Source organism: Pleurodeles waltl, chromosome 3_1, assembly GCF_031143425.1.
Source record: "Pleurodeles waltl isolate 20211129_DDA chromosome 3_1, aPleWal1.hap1.20221129, whole genome shotgun sequence".
Taxonomy (NCBI): domain Eukaryota; kingdom Metazoa; phylum Chordata; class Amphibia; order Caudata; family Salamandridae; genus Pleurodeles; species Pleurodeles waltl.
The window spans coordinates 1,028,945,735-1,028,971,861 of NC_090440.1; the positions used below are offsets into that span (position 1 = coordinate 1,028,945,735).

Below are 26,127 nucleotides of genomic sequence, written 5' to 3' on the forward strand. Positions count from 1 at the left end.
ATACGCTCCACATAAAAACTAAACACCATATGTTCTGGACAACCCATGGTCCAATAAACTTAAGGCTATTTTATAGGTATAAACAAATCATGGTCTTTGCTCTTGTCTCAAATGTATCTTTGCAATTACCTGTAAACAGTATTCACACTGATAAGGTTTTTCTCCACTATGCGTTCTCTTGTGTCTTTCCATATGGTATTTCTGTATGAACCGCATGCCACACTCATCGCAGCGAAATGGCTTTTCACCTGAACGTAATGGCAGAAAGACGTTAGATAACAGATTATACCAAACTGGATGCTTCTAAGAAGTCAGAAAATGTGATTCTAGGTGTAAATAAGATGTTCTGTAAAGTATGCCACGCGCAAATGCTGAATTTCAGCGGCAAGTTAACATAACATTCCTTGTATATAATAATAATAGGCAGCACCTGAAGGATGCGAGTTTATTCTGTCTCACAAATTTCCTCAATTTTCTAAAACGAACCTAGCTTTGCCCATCTTAGTAGGTAGCTGATTAACAAGCTACTGAAAACGAATGGGGGCAACACTAAAAACACCCGGATAACTACACACAACAAACTCAGTTTTGCTTTAAAGTGTCACAGATGGTAAAGTCCAATTTAATAAAAACGGAATCAACTTTCCTTCAGTGATAAATGACGCTTGAATTTCAATTTTCCAATGATACTTTCAACTGCCGCTTTACTAATGTTCATTTTCTAGATCTTGGTATTCACAGACATTCGATCTGGCGAGGTTAAGGTTTTGCAGTCAATTACTTGCCATCCTGCAACAGCGCTAGAAGAAATCTGTGACAGTGCATTCTATGGCATTTGTCAACAAAAACTAATAGCTCGCCAGTAACATTCACAGCCAGGCGATATACACAAGCAATAAGTTTGCCTTCTACCTAAAATATTATTTCAGATTTATGCAGCGGTTATGCTGAGTTCATTGATTTTAAGTACAAGAGGCAGAAAATTTGGCATCTAAAACAATATTATTTATACATGACTAGGAAGGACACCGAATATATAATGCACCAAAATGACAAAATCCAATGTTCACCGTGGTATATTAGAAAGGAAAATGTCAACCCATAAACGACCCAGAGGATGAAACAGTGCATAGTAAATTAGTATGGTTTCCATATTGTTGATGGGTTGACTAACCCTCAAATAAAGCTCCTATGGTAAACATTTTATGTACCAAGGCGGCTAACTGAACTGTGATACTGAGTGGCTGCTTCCCCTTATTTGGTCTCACGATACATACAAAGACTTGAAGGGCTGCCAGGGTGAAAACTTTCCATCACTGAATTATCTTTTGTTTAATAAAGAAATCACATGTTTAGTTCACTCGCACCCCTTCTCCAAAATGAACTGAATGCATTTTTGCAACAAGTGCTGATTTCTAATTCCGTTGTTCACCTCAAATATTTTCAAGAAGTAAAAGAAATTAAAAAAATGAAATATTCTCTTAAAGTCTTACTATCAAAATATTCTTACCTATGGGGCGAAATGTTTATTATTGTAACTTGAAACACTTTAGGGTAAACGTCTAAGGGTAATAAACTCCTTCTAGTGATCAGTCAGAGGTACCATGCATGTAACGCTAAAGCCTGCTGCAACCACACCCGCCTAGCAGTGTCAAGAGCAGACAGGGCCAGGAACGCGGGTGTGTTTAGGGGTCGGGTGTGTGTGTAGGGGGTGGGGGGAGTGTTGGCTGTAGGGAGGATTGCGGGCGGCAGAGGAAGAAATAAATGAAGAGCAGAGGTGGAGGCAGAGAGTAGGTGAAAGCACACACTTCTTCACAAAAAAAAAAAAAAATCACCCCAGTTTGCTTGTGACATGCCCTGGACCTTGGCCTGGCCTTTATGTAACCTGAAATCCGAGATACAAAAAGAGATGCTGACCAGGAACGATCACTCTGATTTTTATGTTACATGCACTATTTAACTGTTAAATACTATATGTATCATATAAGTGGGGTAAACGTATTCGTGCAGCTTCAAATGGCTGGAAGAGAAAAAATGATGAGGTAGACTTCACTCAATAGGATTCTAAGCTTCATGCACGACCCACTAGCAACATTAAAAATCGGAGGCAACAAAAGATCGAGCTTCAAACACTTAAAACAACTTTTAAAGCATAGGAAACACACTCAAAGCATGCCGGTAAAGGCAGTTAAGGTACTGTACTCACCAGTATGAATTTTCTCATGTCTTTGTAGCAGGTACTTCTGAATGAAACGCATTTCGCATTGACAGCACTGAAAGGGTTTTTCACCTTGAACAACATAATTCCACATCCATACGTTAATAACTACATTTTTTTGAAGGACTCAAATTCTACTGACTACTTTTTTCCCCAAATGCCCACATCCCTCTTTTTTTATATAAGGCAGTGACAGCTGGGCACTTTATTTAGCGACCGCATGAAACCTCAATATTGTTGATTTTTATTTTTCATTGTTTTCAACATGGGTCCCAAAAGTAAAATACCAATATCTCATGCAGATATAGTCAATAGTAACACTAATGGCAATTACGTCCGTTAGACACCAGAAAGCCTTACAGATACAGTGAATTCAAAGGGTAAGCAAACATAGCAGAACGCAAAATAGTAGAGAGACTGACATGATATAGTCATCCAAATAAAGATCTTTTCTAAGATGTGGGTACTGATTTTGTTAACTGACACAACTTTATTAACAAATTTAAAGCAGTTAGAAAAAAACATACACATTAAATACATTTCTATGTGGCTTATGACCCACCATTACATTAAGTATCCCTTTTTACATTTCAATGTGCAACTATGGGCTGTATTTATAGAACTCCCTGAACCCGAATTTGAAAGGAAGAAAAAGTAACACATTAAATCACTGCGATGAAAAAAGACAAACGTTTCATGTGTGCAATAAATTAACCACCCCTTACCAACGGTCTGATCACAATAGATTTCGGAATTTTGGATAAAATGAAGTGGAGTGATTCATACAAAGTAAACACATCACACATACGCTAGTAACCATTTTTGCTTCCTAACGTTCCTTAAACTCATTTACTTTCAACTATCTTTCAACTACTTACGGATTTTCTTTAGACAGAATTGTTATTTTCCATGTTTCACTTATCAGTACTATGCCAGAATTAGACAAAAGCAGTGCCACTCACTTTCCCTGTCAAGCACAGGAAAATTGTCATCCACACATGTAATATGCGTTGAGATGGGGCTCCTCTGATAAAAAGTTAGGGTTTCCTCACAGGTGGGGGGATTTGGGGAGGTGGGGTTGATCTTCAGTCAGGGCTCAGGCCTGCACAGGTCACCATGGCACCCTTTCTATGCAACAAGAGCATCAGTCACAAAACCATCCTTGTTTTGTTCGGGTGACCCCTCTGGCTTTCAGGGTTACCACACCCGCTCTTCACTTGGGCGTTGGGCAGATTACCTCAGCGGCGGCCCACCTGGCATACGAAGTTGCCAACTTGCACACCATACATAGGCAACGGCCCGATCAGCATGGTAATCTTCACAATGGCCCTTCCGGCATATGGGGTTACCGACCTAAACATGCACACAACAATGACCAATAGTGGGAAGCAGCCATCTACTCACACCTCACTACAGGTATCCACCAACCAGAACACCTCAATGGACGTTGAACCGCCCAGCAATTTTCTCTTCCTCAGAGGACATACTGGTCTTGCCAAGCAGGAATGTACTTGTGCTCCAGGGTCCAGGGCAAGGTGGTCTTGGATGTCCCTTGGTGGTGTCCCCTCACTTAGATGGAAGATTTTAAAGCCTTAGCCTCCAGCCCTGCTCACAGGCAGAAGTCTTGCAGAACACCTTGCACAGCCGGTTTGGCTGCTTAACAAATTACACTTTGAGGGGGATGAAGGGGGAGGGTGTGGCTTGATACCAACGAGAATGGCCGCAGCCTAGGTTAGTTCCAAAGCTGATATCAAGATACATCCTCCATCTGCCCACAATCCGTATGCAGCAGCAGTGGGGATGCCCTCCTCCCTGGCCCACAGGGGGTCGTGACGTGCTTTTGGCATTCTTGGTGCTCTGAGTGGCGCACACACCAAAGGCAGCCTGTGTGATCCGGGGAGCACCAGGTGGAGGACGGGCCTCAAAGGTGGTGACAGCAAAGGAGGGCAGGTCTGGGTTGGCCCTGAGAGGCTGTGGCATGGCAGCGGATTGAGAATTTCTATCAGGATAGGTGGCCTTGGTTGTCTAACTTCTGTTGATTGTTTCCGGGTGGGCCTCCTCGCTGATTGAGCATCGACGGTCCTCAATGGCACATCACACCAGCATTGAGCACCAGATCGGAGATGTGGCACCTCCAGACGCCGGGCCCACGGGCTGTGAGGTGCCAGGCACATCTGCAGCAATTTTGAGGTGCTGAGCTGTTAAGGAACGCACTTGCATGCCTCTAATATTGTTATAGATCTAAAATCTGAGGACCCACCCAAGAGAGAGACCCTAAATAGCCCTGAAAAGGGGTTTGGTCACCTAGCCAGGTGACCACCTATCAGGAGAGGGCTCTGACTTCACCTGCCTGACCAGGCCACCCAAATGCTCCCAGAGGTCCCTGCCAACTTTGGATTCAAGATGGCAGAACCTGGGGATCCTCTGGTGGAGCTCTGGGCACCACCCCTGGGGTGGTGATGGACAGGGGACTGGTCACTCCCCTTTCCATTGTCCAGTTTCATGCCAGAGCAAGGACTGGAGGTCCCTGAACTGGAGAAGACTGGTTTATGCATGAAGGGCACCAAATGTGCCCTTCAAAGCATACCAGTGGTTTGGGGAAGCTACCCCACCGGAGCCATGTAACACCTATTTTCAAAGGGAGAGGGTGTTACCCCCCACCCTTAAAGAAAATCCTTTGTTCTGCCTTCTAGGGCTTGAGCTGTTCAAGCAGCAGGAGAGCAGAAACCTGTCTGAGGGGAGCAGCAGCTTTGACTGCCCAGAAAACTCAAGAAGGCTGTTAGGAGCAATGCTGGGGGTCCTCTAAAGAGCCCCCAGAGTGCATGGAATCATACTTCCAATAATGGCAACAGTATTTGGGTAGGATTCCGACATGTTTGATACCAAACATGCCTAGGTTCGAAGTTACGATTATGCAGCTGGACATAGGTAGTAACCTATGGCCGGTACAAGCATAAAATGGCATCCTAGCACTCACGAAGTCCAGGAAAATGGAATTGGAGTTCGTGGGGGCACCTCTCCTATTAAAGGGGTGCCCTCACACACACAGGTACTTGCACCCTGCCCCCTGGGCTAGGAGGGCTTACCATAGGGGTGACTTACAGTGACCTGTAGTAAAAAGGGTGCATGCACTGTTTCACACAGGCTGCAATGGCAGGCCTGTAGATACACTTTGCATGGGCTCCCCATGGGTGGCATAATACATGCTGCAGCCCATGGGGTTCCCCTGGTACCCCATTGCCCTGGGTACCTAGGTACAATATTCTAGGGATTTATATGGTGGCACCAGTATGCCAAATGTGTGGAGTAAGTTGTTCAAGCAACCAAATTTAAAGGGAGAGAGCATAGTCACTGGGGTCCTGGTTAGCAGGATCCCAGTGAACACAGTCAAACACACTGACAAACAGGCAAAAAGTGGGGATAATCATGCAAAAAAAGAGGCTACTTACCTACATTGGAGCAGTTTGGGAGAGTGTCAGGCCTATGCACGAACTGACACAAGTCTAACCTGTTCCCTATCAGTAGAGATTTGCATTCCCCTGCCGGATCTGAGAGGTCTGAGGTGGGAGACAACTTACCTGCAGTATCTGGGGGTTAAGATGTATCATGACCCACAGGATGGCAAAGCCGAAATTCTGCCTGTGCGATCAAGCGTGAATTTTGGGAGATCATTGTCGTTATTTGTGGCAGCTTGTTTTTTTTAAGGGGGGGGGGCGCAGAAGGCAGTAGCTGGCTTTGGCGAAGTTGCAGGCCCGGTCATGGAGGGACGGCTGGTGGCAGCAGACTTGGAATCCTGCTATTTGGCACTGCAGCTGCAGTGCTTTACTCAGTGGATACGCAGACGGCAATCCCCTGTGGGAATGGGGAACCGGCAGCTGCCTGAGACCTGGGAGTTGTTTCAAATACTCTTAAAACCCCTCTAAGGAACTAAATGTCATGCAGGATTGTTGGCTAAGATGTCCGTACTCTTCTGACTTCTATTTGCAGTGGCTGTGGTTGGTGGCCAGGTGTGGCGACCAAAGGAGGTTCAATGAGCAGGCAACTGTTGGTCTGGGCCAGGTGGGGGATCTATTCAGGGCCGGGTAGCAGTTCCTCTTTGAAGACCTGGGCCTGGAATCGAGACTTCTCAGGAGACAGTTCTTGTTAAATAGGGCAGTATTAGGGGCAGTTAAAAATCACTGGTAGGCCGGGATGGCTGAGCCCCCCACACATAGGAGCTGCTAGCTTCTTTGTACCTCTACTGGGTGACACAAGGTGATCACATGTTTCTATCGAGCTATCAGAGCAGATATTATAACCCCCTTGAGGAAACTTCAGAACAAATGGTAAAAGATTTGAGGGCGTCAATCCAGGAAGTAGACTGGTTAAAAATTCTGAAACCCGATCCAAACGTATCTAGGTAGGTCAGGTTCAAGTAAATGAACTTTCATTTCCTCCATAGAACCTACCTTACGCTGGTAAGATTAACAAGTTCTACCAGGCTGCTGGGGTGAAATGTCTAAGATATGGAGAGCTTGGGGCAGAGATGTATCGTATGGTGTTGGCCTGTCCTTCCTTTTCAGGGTTCTGGAAAGAGGTGACAGAATGTGTTAATTACATAACTAATCGCTTAATTCCTTGCTCTCTGAATTCATGCTTGCTGGGGAGGATTCAGTGCCCGGCAAAATGAAAGGCCACTAATAGATTCATGGACCTGGCTAGGATCCTTACAAAATGAGAAACTAAAATGCACTGGAAAGCCAATTGGGACCCTAACGTGGCTAAATGGAGAGATGCACTTGTTAAATGGGCGGAGCTTGAAAGTAGGGTTCTGCTCAGAGAGGTGAAGAGGGCACGCTGCTTTCTTTGACTTAGTCCGTACATAGGATAATCTGGTTGACTATCTGAAAGAACCCAACGTGGCTTTGTGGAGGGGTTCTCCGCAGCCTGAGCACTACCGGACGATGGTGAAGATTGAAAGACCCTGGGCGGATGGAGGGGCAGAGGATCGTGGAGTACCCATCCTGACCCAAGCACGATTATGGGAGTGAGATTACATGACTGGTTGCACAGTGGGAATTCATGGCTGGAGAATATAATGGATACTGAGCGGCAAAACATTTAAAACATTTTTTTTTAAGGGGGAGCAGGGGGAATTGTTGACAAATGGGGGAAGGGCCGAGTTGTGACCCACTAGGGGCTACCTGATACCACAGCTTGAACTAAGGAGTGATACTATACGGTTATGGGCCAATTGTCCAATTGTGGATAGAAACAATAAAAATCTGTTGCAAAAAAAATAAAAAAAATAAAAGGCAGTTGGCTTAGGTGCTCTAATGACCAAAACTCCCACAAGCAAAAACTTTCTTCCTCAGGGTATCAAGACAACTCAATTCCCTGCTGGAGGCCATGGTTGGGAAAGTATTACCCTTTGGCTGCACGAAGAATGCCTGGTACTTGCATGCACTCAACCAAGGGATGCTTGGAGAGGAGAGCAGACTCTAAACAAACAGGCCTACATTTTCTGGACACTGCCCATACAATCGCTGTGGCAGAAGGTTTCTCCAATGCTCCTTCAGTGTCCATAATAAAGTTTCATTAAATTGTAAAGTAGCTTCAGATCTTTGCTTAGCAGAAAGGATCTCCGTGAAGAAATTGGACTGAGGATTCTCAGTATGAAGAGGAACTTCCAATGTCTCAGTAGCAATGTACACTACAAACATTGGGCATATCAGCTATTAATGGTTCCTGACAAAGGAAATTTTCAGGCAAAGTGGGTAGCCGCAGCCATTCATAAGGACCATTAGAATGAAAAATTGTGTTAAGCAGAGGCAGGAGGTTAACATTTTTTAAAACACTTTTTATTAAAAATGTTATTACAACTCCTGTCTATCTGGGAAACTTGAATGAAAGACTACAGACACAATGGTTCTATAAGCAGTACATTACATGTTGGCAATATCATGGATACAGTCTTCGGATAGCACTCCACCCTACATATCTATAGCCTCTAGGTTGTGCGCTGCGTCCTCCCCCCAGTGTCTTCCAACTCACAGCATTACTCCTACACGAAGACCTCTGTCCCTTGACGTCCCCATCAGCCCCTTATGCAGCCATCGTCCAGCGGCTCCACACCTTGTCAAACGTTCTGGGACTGCCCCTAGAGTGGTACACCACATGCACCAATCCTTATTGTCTCCCACTCCTGCACTGTTGGGGGTGCCTCACCATTCCGTTTTCGGATCAAATCAAGGCGACACAGCAAAAGATCATTGTGTACCTGTCCAGAGACTGCTCACCCCAGATACTAAAGGCCACCAGCTGCAGTATATGAATCCAGCATGGTCTTCATCACCTCTGAAGTCCTGCGTCCTACCGCCTCCCAGAATGGTTGAATCTTGGGGCAGCCCCAGAGTGTGTGAAGCAGTGTCCTCCTCTGCCCTCATCCCCTCGATCATCGGTCAGAACCACTCCTTCCTAAGCGGAACAACCTGGTGTTCGTTAAGTACGCAAGGATTATGTGAAGGTTTTTCCTGAGGAAGGTGTACCTATCTGTGGTAAAAAATATAGCCAAATATAAAAACCCAGCTGGCTCCCAGTGTAGCAGGCTACCCAAACTCAGAAAGGAAGCACTCCTGGATAGAGGATATTGCACTGACTTATGCCAGTTGATGCAAATCACTGAAAAGGACCCACACAATCCACGGCCCAGAATGATCCGGGTCTGCCAAATAAAGAAGGATATTGTCAGCATAGACGGAGATCACATTCTCCCAGTTCAGATCCCAGCTCAGTCGCCGGATTAATGAGTCTCCCCTTATCTGGGTATCCAAAGGCTCAAGTGCCACTGCAAATAGCAAGGGGGGATAGTGGGAAGCCCTGTCAGGTGCCCTTGGCCAATCTGAATTCTGCAGACGGAGGCCCATTGACCTTTACTCTCGCCTTTGGGTTTGTGTATAAAAAAGCCTCATCCAGGACAGGTATCGCAGACCATAACCCATCTCCTCCAAGACTGCCCACATATAGGGCCACTTCAGAGAATCAAAAGCCTTTTCAGCATCAAGGGTGAGCTGGATTGGCCAGTTCAGCTATACAGGTCTGGAGCGCCAAGCAGCCTCGCCAGCTGACGGAAATTGTGCCTTGCTGCCCTCAAGGGCTTGAAGCCTGACAGATCCAGGCCTATCAGGGAGCTAACCACCTTTATCAAATGGCTGGTCAAACTTGATTGTTGAGGAAGTAGAGGCATTCCAACAGCGATGGAGAGGGCAACTTTTTTTTTAACCACATACTCTGCCTTTGCCAGGGGAGTGTTGATTTGTTTCAGAGCGGGAGTACCATTCCAACACAAGTTTAGTGACTGACCCAGGGGGCCGTTATGTCACTCTCTGTGTCAGGCTTGATGGAAGAGACATCAATTTAGTAAACATTTAGGGTCGAACAGAGATCAACCCTCGTTCCTAGTCAGCATATCTGTACGGCTGTCACCATTCCTGACACAGTATGCTGTCGTGGAAAGAGACTTCAACTGTGTAGTTGACCCTGCGCTTAATCAATCCCCTCCTCCACTTTGAGACTCCTCCATTCACCGTTTTGTCCGACCCTTCACAGCTTGGCAAAAAAACTGGAACCTTATAGACACCTGGGGTGCCAGGAACCACCTAGGTAGGGATTAAACCTTCTTTTCCCCCTTACATGACCTGCATGTATGGCTCAGCACTTTCCTGTGTACGGCAAACACACGCCTCAAGGTCCATAACTTAGAATATCTCACCCACACCATATCGGATCATAACCCGGTTCCCTTGAACCTGAGATGGAATACACAATCCCCCAGGATTCCTACCTGGCGACACACCTGAATCCCTAGATGACCCACAATTCCTGGAAGCCATTCGAGAGCTAATATGTGACTATTTTGCCAAGAACAGTGGAACTGCCTCTTCCCCATATGAAGAATGGGATGCGTTTAAAGCTGTATTAGACGGTCATTGTATTGCGGAATCAATGGGAGTCCGCAGGACGTTGTTCCGCGAACTCGCTGACATCGAACAAACGCTAAAGGCAGCAAAACTGTACCACCCTGAGCACCCAGAATCCCACCAAACATTACTCGAAGCTAAAGAATGGGCTGCATACACGGAGAGATCTTATGCAGAGCACAACTGCCCCAGCCCTCTGCTAGCTAACTAACTAACCCCACCAAGAGAGGATCGCCCGTAGTAGAACTCATCTCTAGCACGTGAGCCCCGCTGTACTCCCAATCCGACATTAACTACTGTTTTGCACATTATCTAGACTTATACACTAGCAAAAGCCCACATGATAAACCGGGCCTCTATGGCTTTCTCTCAGGGATAGACCTTTTTCCCATCAGTCGGGCGAGGAAGCAGAGGGACTGGGAATGGACATCACCCTACCTGAAGTACTAAGAGTGATTAAGAACCTGGCAAGGGGTTCTGACGGACTACCGGCAGAAGTCTACGCCACTATGCAATGGAATTGGCACCTACACTAGTCGACCTTTACAAAAGAATGGGAGACACTTCCACAAACCACCAAAGATACATCGGTTGTGCCCCTCCAAAAACCAGGGAAGCTAGCAGCAGACTTCAAAGCGTACCGTCCGCTGTCAGCGTTAAATATAGACTATAAATAAACTCCTGAGTAAAATACTAGCTAATAGGTTACTCCCGCTCATGACTAAAATAATCTACTCGGATCAAGCAGACTTAATTCTGGGGCGGAACAACATGTGGCCTTTGCTGATGCTACTCGAGGCCACCTCCTACGGATAAGGAAACTGCTGCGATCTTGACTCTAGATACTGAGAAGGCCATTGATAGCCTTGCATGGGACTATTGGTACACCATCGTGATCCACATGGGGCTGGGCCGATCCTTTGTTGACTGGACTCGTCTCCTGTACACTGATCCTGTTGCTAGGGTCTGCAGAGGACGATTAATCTCAGAAAACTATGAAATCGAAAGGGGCACACACCAAGGGTGTCCGCTGTCGCCCTTACTTTTCGCAATAGCCATGGAACCGCTTGTGCACTTAGTGCATTCGGATACTGCATACAGAGGCCTCCAGGTAGGCCCCACCACCCAGAGAATTGCACTTTATGCTGATTACCTCGTACGTTTTCTTAGCAACACTGGGGAAGACCTAGCAGGGGCCAGAACACGGATGCTGGAGACCTTTGTCATGTTTTTGAGTCTAAAAGTGAACTGGCAGAACCCCCTTCCCCCCCAACCCCCCCTCCCCCCCACAGTTTCTGGTGGCAGGAGAAGCACTATCCTCTGAATCTCTAGGCCGACTCATTTGGGAGCCACACTGCCTCTCCTACTTAGGAGTCAAGGTCTGTCATAGTGATGCGATCTGCTCGAGGGGAACTTGGGCCTCGCGACCAAGATGCTGAAGACTCCTATAGAGTTCTGGAGAACACTTCCCCTCTCAGTCACAGGGTGTATAGCCATCCTGAAAATGATAGTACTACCTAGATTTTTATACTTCTTTGTGACGCTCCCACTCTCTATACCTAGGTCATTTTTCATGGAGCTCAACTCCATTATAACATCCTTCCTCTAGGGCACTGGACACCTTTGTGCAGCCTTTGCCACACTGCATCGCCCCACTTCACAAGGACAATTGGCAGCCCGGACTTTGAATCCTACTACCTAGATTACAGTGGTTTACCCAGTGAATGGCTGGTAGACAGGCCCCTGGCAGAATCATGGCCCCTAGAGTTCCACCCTGGAGGACCTTGTAGGAACTCTTTTGCGGGTTAGACTTGTCCCAACAGCCAACTGCAGAGAGTTCATGGCCATTCGAAAATTTTGGGCCCGCTGTCTACGAAAAACATTCACTCGGGTTCCAAACTTTCCAGACCCCCCCCCCCCCCCCCCTTTAAAATACTAAACTCTCTCCCCCATGGCAGAGACTGGGGAAGGTTACACGAATGGGTACCTGTGGGGATTAACACAGTAGGATATCTCTGTAGAGAATCAGTTTTGCTCCCTTTTGATGACCTACAAGCAGATTTCTATTTGCCACAGGACCATTGTTTACTCAGTCAGTGGTACAGACTATACGCCTACACTGGAAATCAAGGGGCACAAATCTAAAGTGCTCCAATGCCCTCGTTATATAGCGCTATCAGTCAGCACATTCAGGGCCATCACCTGCTTATACCGTGCTCTACAGGGAGATTCCCTATACCCACTAGAAGCCTTACAGACCTGTTGGGAAAACGACTTCGAATCCCCCATTTCTAATAAACCATGCGAGACCATTTTGGAGTGCGCCCCTCATGTATCCAGGAAAGCATATTTTCAATTAATTAGCTTTTACCTTTTACATACAGCCTATCTCACCCCAGATAGAATTAATAGGCATTCTGGAGTAAATGACGCCTCGTGTCCCAGATGCAGAGAGTTAGGAACCAACATTTTCCATATGATACGGGGTGCCCACAGCTGACTGATTACTGGGAGGGTATTAACAGTACACTTACAGGAATAACAGGCAGAGAGGTCCCGCTATCCTCTGACCACTGCTTACTACATTGCTCCCCTAACATCTCCAAAACAAGTGACCAATAAATTAAAAAATTTTGGTCTGATATTGGCAAAGCGAGAACTCACCTGCCACTGGAAGTATTACGTGGGCACCTGATCCGGAGGATGGAGCAGGAAAAATTGACAGATTGCAAACGGGCACTCACAAGAGAGGTGCAGGGTTGGTATCCTAGATACCGCCAGTGCCTAAGGGGTTCTAGTAGACTCTCTGAAAAACCCCACTCTCTCCTCACAGGAGGCCTCCCCAGCTTCCTCCCACTTCAGGGATCCATCTTCACAATCCCTCACCGCTTAATCTACACCTGTAATTGAACTCCCCTACTTAGAATTTGACAGTCACCTACATTGCTCGCCATCTGAGACGTTGTGAAAAATTACTGCACACACTAGGAAATGCAGGAGCAGACACACCATAAGACTTTCTAGTGACTCCACTTTCCGACTCGGGAACTGTTGAGGAGGTGTTCTTGGTCACAAGACTGAGTTACCAATTCTCGCTTCAATACTGTAGCATTTCAATGCATAACAGAGCAGTCCAGTCTTGACATAAAAAATTAATAAAATCTGTTCATTAAAAAAAAAAACACGCTGGTCAAAACCTACGCAAGTATCTTGGTTTTGACATTCAGCAGCAACATTGGCCTATGAGAGGTGCAATCTTCACCATGTTTCCCAGGCTTATGAATTAAGACAACCATTGCCTTTCTCAAGTACGCCGTTATGCCTACACCTGCGGTATAACTCACAAAGGAGCCACACAATGTGGGATTTAGCACATTTAATATTCAGTGGGCAGCCCACTGTGATTCAGAGTTTTTCTCCCTTTCATCTGGGCTATAACATCATATCTCTGCCTCCATGATCTCCGATTCAAGCCCCAACCTTGCTTCATGTCCCAGTCGCGGAACCAGAAGGTCCTCAAAAAAGCATTCCAGATCTCTGGCATTCCCCATGGGTTTGGCTCGATATATCTTTCAGGCAAGAGGCACAGTTCTGTGCGAACTCTGCCTGAGTTTCAACCATCTCCTTTGAGATTGTCCTGATTGCCTGCACCAAATGTCTGCCTTCTTCCTTTCTTGCCAGCCAGGCCAGGAGTTTCGCTGCATCGCTGGCCATCTCGTAAAGTCCCTTCTGCTGTGCCTGAAACTTGGCCTTCCCCTCTTGTTGAACAAGAGTCTGAAAGGTGCATCTGAGTCTTTCTGTGCTATGTGCAAGTTCCCTGGAGGGGGACATCATGTAATCCCTTTCCCACTGGAGCAGGGTATACTCCATCTCCCTTTTCTCTCTGTTGCGCTCCCTCCTTTCATGTGATATGTGCTATAGGGAGTACCCTTATGACCATCTTGAAAGCCTCCCAGAGAACCACCTCTGATTCTAATGTGGTCTTGTTCTCTTGAAAGTATTGAGAGGATTTCTGTGACCAGCTTACTGATGTTCCAGTCGGTCAGCTCCTACAAGTCTAGTCTCCTCTAGATCTGGGGATCGCTGTCTACAACTGCATAACTATGGTCGAGTGGTCCAAGATGCCTAATTGAAGAATTTCAGTATAACAAAATCAATCCAACTGACAGTTGGGGACCAATAAATAATTCAACCTGGACAGAGTGTGCATTGTATTGGCAGCGAAGGAGTATTGGTGCTTCGCAGGGTGCTACCTCATCCAAGAACTGGCCAAACCCAGTGCCCCCAGAAACTGACAATCCCAGTTCCACCCTGGAGTCACCCTATCCATCTCCCCATGTTCAGTGAGGTGAGGTCTGCACCAATGAGGGGCAATGTCTTGGTTAGCCCAGTAAGCCAGCTTCCCAAGATGTCCAACTCCACCGACTGCAGCCCTGGTGGGAAATAGCAGGACACCTGCACCAATTATTCTATAAACCATCATCCCAGCACTCCATTTCATACACCCAAGACTAAATAAACTGTAGCAGGAGGGACTTTCTGACCAGTACTACCATCTCTCTAGACCCACTGTCAAAACCTGCGTGGGCCAATAACCTATTGTTGCCCCGATTGAGAAAGCCGAAGCACAAAATGGGTTCCCGACGTAGGACAATATACGGATCATTTCTAGTGAGGTACTTCCACACAATGCCCCGTTTTTGCTTCCTAGCTGAGGTTCACAACATTGATGTCAACAACCGCATTATCAGGTAGTAGATTCTGAAAATATAGGAAATAAGAGTCTGACAAAAAAGAGGTTGTGGGGCCATCAAAAGTGTCTGCTGTAGTCATTTGTACCAACTGATGCATCTCAGTCTTGATTAATTATTCAGCAGAGGGTTAACGCACTATAGCATGAGGTATGAATAGAAGTCTGATTTGTCTGGACCGGTGCCAAAATTAACATCAGTGCCGCAGCTGGTTCAAATGGTACAGGAAGGCTCAAAAGGGACCCTGGATTAGGGCCAAGCACAGGGTATGGAGTCAAACCTCACTGAAGTTTACACTGCAGTAGGAACACTGGTGATCAAATGAGGTAACCCAGGTTTGTTCTATGTGACAAAGGCCAACAGAAGGACTTAATCCTATCTGTTACTGTGATGCTCAGGGGGTATGGGTAAGCTGGGGTTGTTGTTGGGGAGGGTTGAAGAACAGCTACAGGCTAGGACGAGCCAGACCTCTTCCTTTAACTCCTCTGCTTTGCTCTTTCTTGGGTAAGTATGTGGAATGTTTGAGTATTTGTGGTGCTTTTAGTGTTTTTTTGTGGTGATAGCCACAGAATAGAATGAGTGTGAGAAGAACTCCTTCACTTCATCTTGAGCTTTGCGCCACACTCTCGGATGACCTTCAGAGGCATGAAGACGCAGATACTACAGGACACTGGGCCATAAAAGAACCCAAAGTCTTTAAGAAACAAAATGATTGTAACAGTGGTTGAAGGGCTTAAAGCTGAAAGGTTTGGGGTGGCATGGTCATGAAAATCTGGACAAATGTAGGGAAAGCTTAAAGCAAAGCTTAAGGAAACCTCGGGAGCTCCGTATCCTGTGTGAGAAGCGTGGAAAGAAGAACGGATATCATCTGTTTCACTGTCACCATAAATAGAGTGCTTAACATCCATTCTTGTACCATAAATAGAGTGCTTAACGTCCATTCTTGTCTTCTGGCTATGTAGATAATATCTCTCAGTGCCACGTGGCACTAGTAGTGGAATGCTACTGAACAAATGTCCCTACCTAGCCTGGCATCCAAGGATAAGATTCATGCACTGGATCAGTGAGAGCAACGTTTTAATTCTGGGGCAAGCTAAATCTTAGTTGGTTCCTTGATCTAGCAGTCAAGAACCAGGTATAAAGCAATACAGTAGGCATTATGATACGTTTAGGCAAGAGAGCAAATGGGACCACAACAGATGAGTTGCAAGAGGCTTTCGCACAACTCTCTACTCAAGCTATGCAAAGGATGACCCAAACAAGAAATGGTGTGTTTTGTCACCACCTTGTTCTTTTCAGCTCTGGGAAGTCCACACAAATCTGATCATCCACTCTGTCCTGTAGAGTGTAATCAATGCAATATGACACTGCATGTTTGGGTCCAATCAATTCACATGCTTCTTCCATTTGGTGTGCTGAGAAGGGAGGAATGTTGGAAAAGTTATGGACTCAGTCCTTCAAATGGACATATCACCTGGTGGAGGAAGAATGGGCAACTTATACAAGCAGAAAACTTTGTGAAGGGTAGATGAACTAAGAAAGCCTGGAGTTCTCCCACATAAAGATATTGCGACTATTAGTACAGTTTTCAGGTAAGAAGTCAACTAATAACTGCATTGGCTTAAATAGCGACGCCATGAGGAAAGCCAACACAAGATTAAAATTGCATCAAGGAACAATGTATAGAGTGGGAGGAAACAAGTTAGGTAAACTCTTTAGAAAGAGTGCCACTAATGGCGATCTAAACAAGGACCACTGATCAGGAAGACACATGAAGGTGGACAGTGCAACATCACAGCCCTTAACTGTAGTTACTGCCAGATTCTGCTGGTTACAGAGTGAATAGCAGAACATCAGATAGACGGGACTGAAAAGAATCCAGGCGTTCTGCAACTTCTGCAGGAAGGTTAACAAAAAAAATCCAGCTGGCACATCTCAGGTGCCACACTTGTAGATGCAATATCTGAAGACTGGGTTGCAGGACCTGTCCACTCTGTTTCAGGATTTGAGGAGGAAGAGGAGGCAAATGAGGACTTCTAATAGAGTAACAAACCAGACTGACATGGTCAAATCGAGGGTAATCAAGATCAGCTATGTTTCATTCTTCCACACTTTACACAGGACTTTCGACAGGATTGAGATTAGTGGAAACATGTTCAGAAACAAGCTGAACCTGAACGTACCCCCCAGAAAACATTCAGCAGACAGTGTATGGCACAAAACAGAGAACAATTCCTATACGGGGTCTTAGTAGAGAGAACCAGCTATAGATAATCCAATCTGAAGGAGATCAGATTGAGTTGTAGTTAACGCTAGTGATCCTCCAGCGAGAGATGAATGAAACAACTGAGGTCATTCTCTCCCACGCTGAGGGCAACTGTCAGGTGAGCTGCTACTCGGAAAATTACCAGTCAATGCACCCAATGCCACAGACTAATCCCCTTGCAACACTGGGTCAACGACCTAACACCATGCTGTCTGCTGATATAGTGGACAGTGGTAATGTTATCTAGCAAAATCTGAGTGGTGCTTCCTGGGATGAAAGGGGGAAATGCCTTTATGTCAAAATGGAGCAAACGCAACTCTTCCACACTGAAGCACAGACACTGCCTTGGTGCGGACCAAGGGCTTTGCACGATCATGCCATCCAGATGAGTACTGCAACCTAGGGGGTGTCTGTGACTACCATGGCCTGTGCCTGCATTGGATTCTAGGGTTGACTCATAAAAAAGTATGAGGGTTTCATCCACCAGTGCTGATCTGGAAGGACAGACAAAAAGCTCTGCACCAAAGCCAAAAGAAACCCCTGATGATGGAGCAACTGTTTTCCCAGGCAGTAATAAAAAAGGCCCACATTCACTGTCTGGAATGTGACACCAAAGAGGATACACAAACTCATGAGGCCAAGAAAAGTAACTCATGCAGATAAAGGATATTTTTGAGTCAAACATCAGAATGATCATGAAGCCCAAGACCAGTCAGCCATCCAAGCATAGGAATAAATGAATGCCTGACTGTTGCAGAGAAACTGCCACAAATGCCAGCACATTTGTAAGAATGCATGGTGCAGTCATCTATCCAGCATGACTGTAAACCAATAGTACTGCTGTATGCCTCTAAAGTTCAGGTGTGCTTGAGAGCACCTCCTGGTGTAGGGAGAGGTTTCCAGAGCGGAGAACAAATAGGAAAAGCCAAAGCCCTTGAGGTTCAGCAGGATGGTCCAAAAACCTGCCATGATCATCTCTCAACAGGTGGAAAAGTGAAACACTCTCCTTACACTTGAGTATGATGGTGTGAGGGGGAGTCAGATGTTCTGAGACTGCGAAGCTAGGAGAGGACAGCATGGACTAGATCTGCTGCAGATGCATTGATGTACTTGCCTGGAAAGGAGCAGTACATCTGTTTGGGTATTTGGAGGGGCTGCAAACTCTGGCCCTGCCACAAAGGTTGTGCCCTAGAGCTGCCTTGAAATGTCCTATATTTCTGCTGAATTACCTCGCTGGGAATACCAAGCAAGCCGTAGCCAAGTTCTTTTCTGAAGCATGCCGGGAGGGAGCTGGCTTTCTCACCAGCTCACCATCGAAGGGCACATTCATAAGGGTTGCCTGGACAACTCCAGACAACTAAAAAGCCAGTGAAAGCATGTAAGCATGAGGGAGCAGCACAGCAGCTGTGCCCTTGGACCAAGCAATTGCCTTCGGAATCGATGCTGCAGTTCAGGAACTGGCTGTAGATGCCTAAAGAATTGTTGACCAGATCAGAAAATAACTTTTTCATGTGATGTGGTAGGCTGACGGCTAAGTTTTACCAGTTAACCAGGAACAGGCACAGCAGCCTGTGACACAGAAGGGTGTTAATTGTTTGAGGGCAAGGCTGCCATAGGATAAAACCTTATAGCCCACAGAGCTCAGTTTCATCAGTTCTTTACCTGGAGGTGCCAAGCGGAAAGCATTTGGGTTGAGTTTTGAGGGAAAATGTGGAAACTGGGAAGTTGCCTAAAGGACAGAAGAGCTACCCTGGCAAAACCAGCATTAGTTGAAAGAAGACCTCATCCTGAGCAGAGTCAGCTGATGAAGCTGTAAACTCAGCTTCAACGTTTTCAATGCCAGGATTTTCTCCAGATTGGGGACCAGCACCAAGACCACACACACAACACATAATATTAATATATATATATATATATATATATATATATATATATATATATATATATATATATATATATATATATATATATATATATATATGTGCCCCTCTCTCCTCCCCCTTACCTCCAAATGGTCCCTGTAGCATGACATTTTCTTCAAGGAAGAAGTGGATTTATGATGTATTTGGTGCTTTTTTGTAAGATTTTTTGGGAGATTATTCCCTGTCCAGAGAACTACCTGAATGAGAAGGGGAACATTTGGGAGTATCCAGGCCTAAAAGTGTTTTGGCTCCTGGTCCCAGATGATGTTTGGTGTGCAATCGATGACCAGGCAGCGTTGTGTGTTCAGAGCCAGACACCACATGCAGGTGTCATGCGGGTTGACAAGAGCATTTATTTGTGCATCTGTGACCAGGATTAAACCCTGAAAACTATAGGAGAGATGTTTGACCGAGCTGCCGTCCACATGATAAAGAATTACGTAGGTGAAGCATTAAGCGCTCATGGCCCCTGTGGTTGAGGTGAAGAAAAACAGAAGGGGACACTAGCGCAAAACTTGCACCCAGTGGGCAGAGCCAAAGCTGAAACCACATGATACCACCTGGCAATGCTGGAGAGGTATTGCTGGGGAAATATTTTTGGGATGTTTTGGATTCTCGAGAAACATTAATAAGATGAGGAATCTGAGGAAAGATGTATTCATCAGAAGGGATGAGCAAAAACATGCAGAGATGCGTCTTTAACCTGCAGGTCATATGCTTGAATCCAGAAAGAGCAAACGCCTCCTTTCATTTTTTCAAGTCGATAAAATGGCACTTATATTCAAGAGAAGAATTTAGTTTGCTGTGCGATCTATATGACAGACAGTCAAAAACAATATCAATGTCAGCTGCCCTTGCAGAACAAGCCTACGAGCAGGGCTCATACAATTGGCACAGACAGTGTTCTGCTATAGAATCACACAAATAAGGGGGAGGATTTATAAAATTAAGGGCAACCACTCATGTCAAGGACAGTTAATGCATGTGTTTTGCATGAACCACATTGCCATGCAGTGCCTACTTACTTACGTATATGATATCCTTAATTCCTTTATTAACTTAGAGAGATGTAATGCTATTAAGGCACTTAGATTCCCATTTCAGATTGACGTGAGGAAAGTACTATGCAAGACAATTTAGTGATTGATGAATCACAAAATTAAAGACACAAATCTGTAGGTCACATGTGCAGTCAACAAGTACATCATTTAGTGTGCTTCTGATAATCTAGGTTCAACCCAAGACTGTCATCACTCTACAGCAGTGTTTCTTAACCTGTAGTCCGTGGACCCCCAGGGGGTCCACAAAGCTTACTCATGGGGTCCGCAACTGCTTATACAATTTAACAATAGAAGATTAACAAAGTAAATATGCACAAAAAAATGTAAGGTTAAAAAAAATATTAAAATGCTTTGTAAATGTGAAGGATTTTGAAATTGGAGGCTAAAAAGTAAAGTTCGTGTCCTGACCATGGTTTGTGACAGCACTGCAAGTATAGTAAACAGAATCTAGTATGGATAATTGGTGGCCTCAAATGTAGCACTGGCATGAGTGGGCAAAAAGAGACCATGAATCAAGTGCAAAAAAGACCAATTAACTTGTAGAGTCTAGCATATTACTTCGTTATTTAGAAATAAAAACACATTGTGAAAAGATCCCACTTTACCATTGAAATGAAAATGTTAATTTTTGTATAAAATTTGGATTTGTTTATCTATACTGGTTTCTGCAGTTCTGTGTATTGTTGTCAGGTTCAAATCAGAAATTGCAAGCTCCCCTGCTTCTAGTAGTGATTCAGTGGGGGTCACCAGCTTCTAGTAGTGACTCAGTGGGGGTACCCAGAAGCCTAAAGGTTAAGAACTGCTGCCCTACAGGATTTTCATTTTATACTTGACCTAAAATCTGCTAATGGTCAAAACACAACTGCTAGCTCTGTAACTACACAGAATCAGAGGAGGAACTCTGCTGAAAACTGCAAACCCTTGGCACAGCAGACATGTCTTGCATAACTGAAGAAACTGTTGTCAGATACTGATCATAGGAAGCATCACAAGAACCCAAAAGACATGGCCACAAGCACCATCTTCAGAAATCATCCACAAAACATCATCATGACCATCCAACACAAACAGTATGTAATCCCTCTATATGAACACAATGGATGTACGGCCATTGACAACCACTGCAGTGCTAGGCAACCACCACTTCAGCACACACAATTGAGTCAAGCCAGGCAAGAAGCCATTTACAAAAGTTTATCGTCATTACACGGTTTCATAGCCAGTTATCATATCTCCATTTATTTATCAAAAGCAAATATGAGTGACAAACCAAGCCAATGAAAAACACTCATTGATGAGGCCCTTGGAATGCCGAGCTGTTGGTGGGGAGGGTCAATTATTAGTATGAAATGAACCAGACTGCCAGTAATTAATTGATGCATCAAACACTGCAGCAAAAAAAACATGAAATGTGTGATACTCTAAAAATGTGTGCTACTTAAAAGTAATACAATCACTGGCAAAGAGGGTTGTCCAAGATGGTGGCCAGAGCGGACGCTTTCTAAAGAGCTCCGCTCGCGGCCCGAAATTACTCCACCAGTTCACCAGTTCTCCCTGCCCGGCCTGCCCTAGTGCCTGCCATCCCAGTCGGGTGCGACCCCCAGGAGTGGAGGAGCGAGTGAACCGCGTGTGGACCCACGGTTGCGGCAGTGAACGCGCAAGAGGGCGGAGACCGAGAGAGGCGAATGTCAACTGCGGCGCTGGGAAACGATCGGCAAGGGGGGTGCACCACGTGGCGGCGCGGCGGTGCCTCTGCACTGCTCACACAGGCCTGCGGTGTCTGCAGGACTAGAGAAGGAGGTTCAGGGGGTCGCCATCACAGACTGCATCGAGGTCGGGAGCATTAGCGGCAGTTCGTCACCCGTCCACCTGCCTGGAGGGTTGCTCCCTTGTGAACTGAACAACCAAAGCCTGGAGGCCTGGTCTGACACCAAACCAGAGTGTATGGAGGTGAGGCCCTGAGTGTATGGAGGTGAGGCCCTGAGCGGATGAGTGGCGCATCCTGGCACCGGTGAGCCCACCATGCGCAGCTTGAGTGCTCCCTGAGAGACAGTGATCGCGCTTGGGCGGATGAATACAGACAACGGGCAGGCCTACACCCTCGGGGTTCCAAGGGGTGCTACAGGCCGCCTAGCCAAGAGAACAGCTACTTCAACATGCGACACGTCATTGGGGTCAAGTGTAGCGTGAATTGGATCCCTTGATACATCAGACGTTCACCAGCAGCGCCGGACACGGAATGCACGGGGCGGGCGAACCACGGGGGGACGAGGTTGTGAATCAGGTCGGCTCAGCCTACCATAACCGGTGAGTGGTTTGCTTGCCTGCCAACGCGTTGATCCAGCCATAGAAACAGTAAGGGGAGCTCCAAGGACATCCCAGTACACATTAATTGTGCTAAATCCTGTAGTTGACTCGGCCCCCACGGCAGCATTAGTCCTACGGTGTGGCAGGATGTTTAACTGATAGTCTGGATGGTACCTGCTCAGCACAACTGTCTGCTGTAAACCAGAACTACACACAGTCATGGTCAAGCCAAAACCGCCCAAACTGCAGCCAACAGCGGAGGTAGAGAATCGCCATCCGTGGGGGTTGCTGGAAATCAAGCTGCTGCTCTACAACAGATGAATGAAACATTGCAAACACATTCAGCACAATTCGACAAGCTCCTACAAGAAGTGCTGGACACTAAAACTACCTTTGAGGGGAAAACAGACTCAGTGGCACTGGAAGTGAACCTGCTCAGAGTGGATCACCGCAAACTAACAGAGTTACATAACGAAATCGCGCTAACCGCAGCTCAACCGGAAATTAAAGAACTGCGTGACCAACTACAGCGAATGGAAACAGAGGTTAACTTCTTGCAACGCAGAGGGCTCTGACGCTGTCGACGACGACAGGGGCGATAGGGTGCCTGGGGTGGAGTGGGGCGTGAAGAATATCTGTAACGGGCTGCTGCAAGCGGACCCTTTGCTTCTAACATTTACGCCTCCCAACGGGACACCAAAGGGACCATGCTATGACAGTTGCTACATGCGACACCCGTTGTGCCATTGTGTTACACGTTGGGCCTTGTCCAGTAAGTTATTTCTTTGTTCACAGTTGTTTCTTTATTTCACTTTTCTTAGTACTTATGAGACGGCGGGGGTCTGGGACGGGAGCATATAGGGGAGGGGACGATTACACGACAAAGATGTTATCCATATTATCCACACCCCAACAGAGCGCCCGATTAGTATCCACACCACTACACATCCTCTTACTCACATGGGAATGGACACTTGTAACATATTAACGTGGAATGTGAAAGGCATGGCCAACATCACCAAGCACTGCAGGGTTTATGCGTACCTCAAAAGACACAAAATGCACCTAGCTATACTACAGGAAACGCATTTAACACAAGACGAACTACGAAACCTCAAAAATAAATGGCGGGGGTCTACCTTATGGTACCACAACATTTGCTAAGGGAGTACTGGTGTGGATTGTCCCAGAAGTTACTTACATAGTAGAGCGCCAGAATACTGACGCAGATGGTCGATATGTTCAATTGGAAGGTTTACTAGATGGTAGACCACTCATCATAATAGGGCACGCTCTCAATTTGAAGCAAGGGGACTTTTTAATGACAGTCGCCCCCCAAATCCTTCAGAACCCTACGACAAACCACATATGGGGCGGCAACTGAATAGACAGGGACAGGTCCGTCCCCAAAGGAAAACTTCAAAGGTGTTACAGACTTGGATGTCAGAGAGGAGGCTTGTAGATGTGTGGCGTATACTACACCCTCTACATAGGGAATACTCCTTTTTCTCCCCGGTCCACCATCCTCACACCCGCATAGACTTGCTGCTCTGGCCCACTGAGCTGACCAACAACTTCACAGGGGTATCCTTTCTAGCTAAAACTATATCAGATCACTGTCCACTGTTGGCTACTATTCAATGGGGTAGGGCACGTGCGCGTATTCCCACCTGGTGACTACAGTCAAACATGCTGCTTGATCCTCCATTCCGCCAAGAACTGGCAGAGCGCTTCTCCGCTTATTTTGAACTCAACAGGGGGTCGGCGTCATCGCACGCAGCAGAATGGGATGCCCACGAGGTGGTGGTAAGGGGCCTCTGTCGGCAGCGGGTGCAGTAGGACGCGCGTTGCCCTGCGAACTGCTACAGGTAGAAACAGAGCTCCGGAAAGTAGAGCGTGGGGTGGCTTTGGGCACTGTGGCCCCAGAGGCCTTACGTGCACCGCGCACACGCAGGAACGAAGTCGATTCACACTTGCGAAAAATTGATTACTGTCACTATGTTGCCAGGACACACACACACAGGGAGACCGTTCCGGCAGGTTCCTGGCCTGGTTAGTGCACGGCGAACAACAACGTGCCCCCATAGGGGCTAGAAGACTGGACTCAGGCGCAGTGGTCAATACCCAAGTCGAAATAAATGATACATTTAAGCAATATTACAGTACTCTGTATGCGGCAAAACCTTCCCCCACCAGTAGCACAGTTAGCAAACTTCTTCCGTGCACTCCCCTTAGCTTACCTCTCCATGGCCCAGCAGAGGGAATTAGAGAAACCCATAGACTCCGAAGAGATTCAGCTGGCTCTACGAAAACTAGCTTGTAACAAAAGCGCTGGGGAGCGATGGTCTCCCGGCGGAATATTATCACACATTCTCAGCGCAGATAATTAAACCATATATGGAAATGCTACATGAGGCGCTAATGAAGGGACAGCTCCCAGATTCACAGCGGGACTCAGTGATACTGGTTCTCCCAAAGCCGGGTTGTGTTCCATTAGATGTTCGTTCATACCGACCCCTTTCTCTGTTAAATCTGGACTGCAAGATTCTGGGTAAGGTCCTTGCGAACAACTTGCTACCGCTGATGCCGCTGCTGGTCCACGACGACCAGTCGGGATTTATTCCCGGTCGAAACACCTTCATAAATATTAGATGCCTGCTGTGGCTCATGTCGGAAGCCCCAAAATCAGAATATGAATATGAATGGGTTGCGGCGTCCCTTGACATAGAGAAGGCATTTGATACCTTGGGCTAGCCCTTCTTGCTGGAAACATTGAGCCGCTTGGGGTTTGGGAAAGTATTCATGCAGTGGATCAACATCTTGTACTCTGATCCTACTGCCCGGGTTAAGACAGGCGGGATAATATCAGGAAGATTCCCTTTTGGAAGGGGTACGAGACAGGGATGCCCACTATCGCCGCTCTTATTTGCATTAGCGATTGAACCACTAGTGGCGCAGCTACGACGCAGGGCTCAAGAATGGGGCATCATAGATTGGGATAGACATCAGATTGTCTCCCTTTGTGGATGACACACTGATATATCTGCGTAACTAAACAGCTTTGCTCCCGGGCTTATTACAGTTACTGGGCCTATTTGGGGACCTATCGGGCCTGCATGTGACTTGGTCCAAGTCCTGCCTGTTCCCACTGACACCAGTACCAGAGGGACTCCGTTCTAATATCGCAACACATGTACTACAGTGGTCATGTGATACCTTCAAATATCTAGGTATACAAATATATCACAGGGCAGTTGACCTCCGAGAGGGAAGTTTAGGACCTACGCTCAGATCGATCAGGGGTTCCTTGCCATTTTGGAGCTTGCTCCCGTTATCACCTATAGGTAGGGTGGCAATCGCAAAGATGATTATACTCCTGCGATTGCTATATCACTTCTCCGCACTACTGATGGTAATCCCCTGCGATTTCTTCACCTCACTGAACAGCTTAATGACTGACTTGATATGGGGTGGTGGACGACAGCGGGTAGCATTAGCCGACACACACTTACCGCTTGAACAGGGTGGCCTGGATATTCCGCATTATGAATTATATTACGCAGCAGAGCAGCTACATTGGACTTGGTGTTTGATAGAGGATCCCCCGAACTCTGAGGCAAAGCTGGTATATGCCACCCTAGATC

At 46.4% G+C, this 26,127-nt stretch overlaps 1 protein-coding gene across 2 annotated transcripts in view; it reads right to left on the reverse strand.

Moving 5' to 3' along the window:
- The window catches only part of ZNF148 (zinc finger protein 148), a 216,228-nt gene that overhangs the window by 56,156 nt on the left and 133,945 nt on the right, over positions 1 to 26,127 (reverse strand). For both annotated transcript variants that reach the window (XM_069224287.1, XM_069224288.1), the window contains 2 exons: positions 2,207 to 2,290; positions 130 to 248 (listed from right to left, as the gene is read on the reverse strand). In XM_069224287.1, coding sequence (XP_069080388.1) covers positions 130 to 248; positions 2,207 to 2,290 — 203 coding nt within the window. The remainder of the gene's footprint in view (positions 1 to 129; positions 249 to 2,206; positions 2,291 to 26,127) is intronic.